Source organism: Oppia nitens, unplaced genomic scaffold (genome assembly GCF_028296485.1).
Source record: "Oppia nitens isolate AA-2021 unplaced genomic scaffold, nextdenovo-longstitch-racon4-pilon3 scaffold2_pilon_pilon_pilon, whole genome shotgun sequence".
NCBI classification, from domain to species: Eukaryota; Metazoa; Arthropoda; class Arachnida; order Sarcoptiformes; family Oppiidae; genus Oppia; species Oppia nitens.
The window spans coordinates 6,662,954-6,671,237 of NW_026533210.1; the positions used below are offsets into that span (position 1 = coordinate 6,662,954).

General features: G+C 21.2%; 1 protein-coding gene across 1 annotated transcript; it reads right to left on the reverse strand.

The window, feature by feature from the left end:
- Nucleotides 1-402: 402 nt before the first annotated feature.
- Nucleotides 403-8,068, reverse strand: LOC128955935 (putative serine/threonine-protein kinase). Its single transcript, XM_054301615.1, has 3 exons — nucleotides 7,629-8,068; nucleotides 7,288-7,568; nucleotides 403-470 (listed from the first exon to the last, which is right to left on the reverse strand). Exons 1-3 carry the CDS (start codon nucleotides 8,066-8,068, stop codon nucleotides 403-405), a joined length of 789 nt encoding a protein of 262 aa, XP_054157590.1.
- Nucleotides 8,069-8,284: the final 216 nt, after the last annotated feature.

An 8,284-nucleotide genomic window follows, 5' to 3' on the forward strand; every position in this document is an offset into this window, starting at 1 on the left:
ATCTAAAACAACTGATGAATATATATTGAAACAAATTAATAAAAATAGACTTTTATTAGTACTCGTATCACAAATTATATTATTATTAAATAGTTTAAGATTTCTAATAACAAGTTTGATTAATGAGGTAATACTATAAATATGTTTTGGAAATAACTAATTGATTTTAATTATAATTCAATTGATAAATATTAAAAACTCAATTTTAAATAGATTTTTTAATTTTGTAAAATATATTATTTATAATTACTATTATGATTTCAAAAATAAAAATGTTGATAAAAATAACATTCATCTTATTAATAAATAAATAAATTATAATTATTTTTAAAGATATGGATTCGTGATCTATTGGGTGACCCAACCTATACATTAGGAAATTCAACAATGAGTTCAATGATGTTAAGTATATTTAATTTTGCCGTCTTTTGTATTGGATGTGTCGCTAACTATCAAGAATATAGTCACACCTATTATACGTTAGTTTATGGAAATCAATTAAAATATCAAACATTTGGATTGACATTAAAGAGGAATACAAGAAAATTTGGGCTAAGAGTCAATAATATAAATAAATTAATATCACCAATGATTTATTTGACATCATTGACAACAATTTTTAGCTATTTATATGCCTATTATTTAGCAGTTATAACAGATTTTAATACCACATCATTTTGTTGGGTCATTAGATTTATTGTATCCGTAATTATTATAATTCTTAGTTTATTTAAAATATTTGCCACAGTTTTTGTTGGATATGGTATTTGGTTTATATTCTCATATTTTATTAAATTAAAATTTCAAGAATTAAATAATGAAATCAAATATTATATTAATAATTCAAACAAATGGCAAATAGTTTATCCAAAACGTTTAATATATTTAATTAATATACACATGAAATGCACAAAAATAGTCCATAATATTAATCATTTTCTTCGATGCATAACATTTATAATCTATTATATTGTAACACCCGGTATATTAATAACATTTTACGGCACATTTCATATTGAAAGTAAATTATTCGGAAAAATAATTTGTATATTTCTAGTATTTTTTGTCATATCTATTATTGAAATGTTTAATATAATGAGCACTTGGGTCAGTAAATCAGCACATTTACCATTAAAACTAATGCACAGCTATTTAGCAAAACATCCGACAATATCATTGCAAATGCGCCTAAAATTGATTATATTTATGGAGCGACTGTCGGGTCCGACAATTGGTATCTATTGTTATAATTTATTTCCAATGAATAGTATAAATCTCTATCGATATCTTTATATATGCGGTCTATATATGATTCGTTTAATAAGATTTTTATGATTATTTTGTATAAAATTTTTAACAATTAATAATTTTTTTTATTAAAGTGTAGAAACATATTTCTACATAAAATTAATTATTTAAATGTTTATCAAAATTCAATATTTTTAATATGAATTTAAAAATATATTTATATTGTTTATAGATATCTAATATTAATTGTTAATGTTATACTGTAAATGATTTAATATAATATGTATTTTTAGATTAATTACATTTCTAGAAATATCTAATAGTTTTTACACTCATAAATAAACTGTAACTTTGTTTTAAATATTATGTATTGTGTTGTCTGTAATAATGTGATCACTTGTCCCATAGTTTTTAAATAAATGTTTTTTAACTTTAATTTTTATATTAATTTTTTATCCCTTCAAAAGTATTAAATTATTTTTTAACTATAAGTTAAATGTCTCATCAAATGCAAACATCAAATAAATAATTTCTTAATCAATATAACTACTCTGTATGAGTAAAAAATCTCTTATTGAACTTTAAACTATTGATTTTATTTTAATGTATGAAAATATCATTTTATATTAAGTTTTAATTTGAGTGATATTGATAATTATAATAACATTAAATTTGCAAAACTAATAATCATTTTTAATATTTTTATTTTTATCTGTTGTTTTTAATAATCATTATTTTTCAAAAATTCTTACTATTGACGTATATTTACTAACATCACTATCTATTCTACTATTAACTATTGTATTGCACATAATATGACATTTTTATGTTTTTTTCTCTTTATTTTACTATAAATTATATTTTTATAATGTAATAATAAGAATAAAATAAAAATATATAATTCATTTAATTAATTGATTAATTTCTAAGATAAAATGTCTTTAAAAATAAAACTTTTTATAATTATAACATATTTATTTATAAAGTTTGTGTAATTTTATATTTATTAAAAAATACATTTATTGTTTTCACTAAATTATAACTTTATTTAATTTATAATTTTCTTAATATACTGTATTTAAAAGTTGAAGATATATACAGTATTCAATTGCTAAAAATAAATAATAATATTTTATTATTGCAATTAATAACTTAATATATATTAATCTGAATGTAATACTAAATATTATAACAAAAATAAATATTTAAACAAATATTTATTAGTTTATTATAATTATAAATTATTATTAAATGCAATTTTATCTTTAATATATAAGAATATAGACATTATGTACTTGACAATAATTATTTTAATTACAATTAAATATAATATATTATGCAGTTTTATTAATTTTATAAATAAATTAAATAAATCGTTAATTACAAAATCAATTTCAATTTCTTAAAAAAACTAAAATTTACATATTATATTATATATAGTACTCATAATAAATTTTTGTTGATTATTAATTAATAATTATATTTATATCATAACGTTTACTAATAAATAAACTTTGAACTTAATAAATACACTTAAAATAACAATAAATAATTAATTAATCTTGAAATTATGTAGTGTTTAATGAATGACTACTATTTATAATTTATTAACTCTAAGTTAACTTAAATATAAATATTTTATTAGTAATCCAGATATGTATTCATCAGTTGTTTAGTCGAGCAAATAGTTATAAAATATTTTTTTTTTGTAATTTAGTGACAATTAAGTCAATGTATTAAATAATTATTTAAATGCCGTATTACAGATAAAATATCCAAAATCAAAGCAAAATTATTAACAATATTACTTAACAGTATAAACTGTATAAATTTATATCTACTAATTAAATTTTTATTTATAAAATTGATTTTGAAAAATCCTATTTTAGTAAACCTCAGCTCTATTTATTGTAACTTGTTTTTATGTAATAATATATTATGTCTCATAATATAGTATTATTATGACTATATGTATGGGGATCCCATTATATAACAATAAAGTTAAATTTCTATAGAAATTTATTCATGAGAAATTTTCTAGAAACTTTCTATTTGCCCATCTCTAATTAAAATAAAAAAATTTAAATAAAAGATTAGAATCTATTTGTCGAATGATTGTCTGGTCCGACTTATTTCCAATGAATTTTATTCATTATTATGAATATATTTATATATGCATTATAAGGGAGCGATTACCTCCTGAGACCACCACTGGTCATCAGAGAGGTGTATCCCTTATATTAGGGGTTACACTAACAGTGGGGAGAAAACACTGATGTTTGGCTGACCGGTAACCCAATCGTCGGTAACAAAACACTCACACAATAAGCGATACAAAACACTTCGCAAACAAAACACTAAACTAAAACATATAAGAATAATACAAACTTACGGTACGTCAGACTTATGTTGTCCGTGAATAGACTAAAACTATAACTAAAATTCAATTTTATTATTTAAAATTTGACTACAATTAAAACATAAAAATTAGCCTAAACTTTATATAATAGTCAATAATAATAATTGAAAAATCTAAAAAACTTTTATTGATCTATATTTAACAGTAAAATAATTTTGTTTAATCAGTCAATATTTTGATGATATAATAATTTCAACATTATTTTATAGTACTATTTTCATACATACATACATTATATAAGTTTTTAAATATAAGACACTATAGAGTCTGTCGACAAACAGAGTGTTGACAGACATCATGTCTTACACCACAACCCACTCGACAACGACTCTCAATCAGACACCAGATATAAACTCATCACAAAATCAAATAATTTTCTGTTTTAATTAAGTTAAAAAATATCCAATAATTTTGCACTTAAATTACTAATTATATTGATTTATTAAAGTTTTATAAGTATAGTACATATACTGTATTAAGTAATTCATAACTATTTTATATGCAATTTATCATTAACTCATTATATACTGTATCTAATAGTTGAATATTTTTAACAACAACTTTGGTTAATCAGGTATTGTTATGTTTTCATACATTAATTATTTAATTATTTAATTAAACTACAATATGATACAGTATGTATATATACCAGTATAATAAAAAGATGAATACAATTTTAAAAATAATTTCTCTTAATTTCAATTATTCATTCAACGTATTTCTAAAACTGTTTACTAAAATAATCAATAATTTAATAAATACGTGTAATTTTATAATCAAAACATTAAATTAAATAAAGTATATATTGTTTTAATAAAAACTTCTAATATTATCAAAATAGTTTATAACTATTCAAGTTCACGTTAAATATTAAATAATATTTAATAAAATTTTCTAAATTATCTTACTAAATTTAAATTTAATTGATTAATTTTAGTACTCATATCACAAATAACAATGCTAATAACAATCTCAAAACTAGTTCAATAAATAAATACTTAATATATATATTATTAAACTTTTAATAAATAATTTAATAATTAGATTATTATATTTAATGAAAACAAAGAAAAAATAATATTATTAGTTTCGGTTATACATTGAAATAATAAACTTAGTTTTTTAGTTTTCTTTATTTTAATTATTTATTATTTAAATTTTTAAAAATACTAAAATAATCAATAACTCAAAAATGCAATTAAACTTTTAATTATAATTGTTGAAAGTATACATATTGTTTAAAGTAAATTATTTACTAAAATTACTTTATTTTTCTTGCATTTGATGATTGACAACATCTAACAACACTATTGGTTAATCGGGTATTGTTTTACTTTTAAACATTAATTTTATATTTTAAAATAATTCAAAAAAGTCATTTAATTGTTAGATTTTACAGTAAACTTACAGTAAATTTATTTAATTAATTGAATGCAAATAACTTTTTAAAAATTTAATTTTGTATATAAATAATTTATTTTTCAACTATTTTATATTAAAACTTTTAATACAGAATTGAATAATTGGATCAATTAGTTCAATGAAAAAAATTAATAAAAATTATTATAAGTTGCGGACATCCGTTGAAATATTTGAAAATCTTTGTCATCGATATTATCTCATAATATCTAAAACAACTGATGAATATGTTTTGAAACAAATTAACAAAAAAAGACTATTATTAATATTCATATCACAAATTGTATTATTTTTAAATAGTTTAAGATTATTAACGACAGCTATTATTAATCGGGTAATAATACTTTTTCACGAATTCCTGAAAGGAATACGTATATGCATTCTATAAGTCGGTCTGTCGGTCTGTCCCACGAGGACATAGGTTCGAATCCACTATCCGCTAAAAAATTTTTTTTGGAATTTTTTTTTTGTTTTTTTTTCTTATTTAAGTTTTTTTTTAGGAAATTGAAGAAAATGGTGTCCAAAAATTAATTAAAAAAATTAAAAAAAATTTTTTGAATTTTTTTTTGGAATTTTTTTGAATATTTATTTTTTTATTTTTTTCGTTTATAAGTTTACTTTTTAGGAAAATAGTAGTTTATTTTGTAATACTGAATCATTTGATACCCCACATGACTATAGTTGTTTATTTTGTCATACTAAATCGTTTGATACCCTACATAACTATAGTTGATTTTATTTTATCATACTGAATTTAATTTTTAATTATGATTAGGAATTCGTGTGGAAATGCTTTCTAGCATTCTCAACTGGTTTAATAATTAATTTTAATTAAATGTAAAATATAATTTAATATAAAAACATATATACATTAAATATTGTTCAGTAGATATAAACTTTCATTTTTTAAAAAATAAAATAAATAATTTTGAATGAAATAATTATACGATTTTTATGAAATGTAAAAATTTAAACAAAAAAAATCTGTTTTGAGAGAAAACTAAATTATTTTAACTAAATTTTTTATACAGTTATGGATTCGCGACCTATTGGGTGATCCGACATATATTATAGGAAACCCAACATTAGGCGCAACACTATTTAAGTTATTTACTTTCGCCGCATTTTGTATCGCATGTGTCGGTAACTATCAGGAGTATAATAACACGTTTTATACGTTAGACTATTTAAATCAATTAAAATATCAAACATTTGGACTGTCATTGAATAAAGAAGTATTAAAAAAATATATGAATAGGACTTACATTATAGCAATAATAACAAAACCATTGATTTATTTGACTTCATTGACATCTATTTCTATTATATTATATGCCTATTGTTTGGCACTTTTAACAGATTTTAATACCACATCGTTTTGGTGGATCATTAGATTTATTGTATCGGATATTATCATATATTTTTGTATATTTAAAATATTTGCCACTGTTTTTATGGGTTTTTTATCATGGTATTTTTTTACATATTATTTTAGATTAAAGTACACATGAAATGCACTAAAATAGTCCGAAATCTCAATAATTTTTTTCGTTGTTTGATATTTATATTGTATTATATTGTATCCCCCGGTAGTTTAATGACATTTTACTGTTCATTTCGATCGGACAGTTCATTATATGGCAAAATATTTTTTCATTTCTATTAATATTTGGTTTATCTATAATTGAAATGTTAAATATAATGAGCACTTGGATTAGTAAATCAGCACATTTATCATTAAAACAAATACACAGCTATTTAGCAAAACATCCGACAATATCACTGCAAATGCGCCTAAAATTGTTTATATTGGTTTCTATTGTTATAATTTATTTCCAATGAATTCAATGCATTATTATGAATATATTTATATAAGCAGTCAATGTATGTTTAGTTTAATGTCACTTATTTAAGTTTATTGTAAATCTATTTAATAATCAACAGTTTATTTATGTAACTTTAAACTATTTAAATATAAATAAATAATATACTGAATCACAGTTATACATCAATTATTTCAAATAATTTTTGCTATTTATTTTTAAATTATTAAATTAATTATTTTATTTATTTTATTTTTTTTATATAGATTATCGTTACTTAAAATTGTGATTGATAAATTTATTTATTTGAATATTTTTGAAATATTTTTGCCAATTCTGACCATTTATTATTAGTATTAAACGTTTTAACTAATTTACTTAAATTTATATCTCTATCAATATGAGCCCTTTCTAACAGCTGTTCCTGATCTGATTGATTTGGATGTAATTTAGGTATAAGTTTCTTAACCAACTGATCAAACGGTACGGCTCTGTCTTTAACGTAATCTTTACTGAAATTCCAATTACCGTAATCTTGCAAAACCTGTGAACACTCGGGTCTTTCACTGGGAATCGGATCATTCATTTGACATAAAGTCAAATATAATTGCATCACTTTATCTCTGGCTTCTCCATAGTAGCTGAGTTGCTCCGGTGGACTAAAATATATATATATATATATAATAAATTAATAAACAAATAGATACTTCATGTCTTACTTGGGAAACTCGTTAAACTCAAATAGCTCGGCCCCTATAATAGATAAGCTATAGATATCTATACGATGATCATAATCATGATTATTAGTGTACAGTTCCGGTGCACTGTATGACTTTGTACCGACACAATCGCTGTGATAGTTATAAACATAACTATTTGCATCAGTTCGCTGATGAACAGTTGCCAAACCAAAATCACAAAGTTTGATATAACTAAAATCAATACCATTTAATTCAATCAATATGTTATCGGGTTTGAGATCCCGGTGTATAATACATGGTTCCAACTCATGTATGTATTGAACTGCTTTAAGTAATGCCTGAAATATCATTGCCGTCATATAATACTCTAATATGTTCATCGGTTCACCCAATTGTCGACCACATAGTGTTGTCTTCAAATTTATTAACTCTTTCAATGTTCCCGAACAGTACTCCATTAATATATAAATAGTGTTACCGTCGATGTGGTGGTCATAATAGTCGGCCACAAATCAAGACTTGCATTTCATTAGATAATTAATTTCTCGATCAAACTCGTCAGCAATTTGTCCATCTATTGTATTTAAAAAATGTCATTTATTACTAATTGTTTTAGTTTTTAATAATTATGATTTTATTTAGCCTATTATTAAATATACAATGTTTCAAAAAAA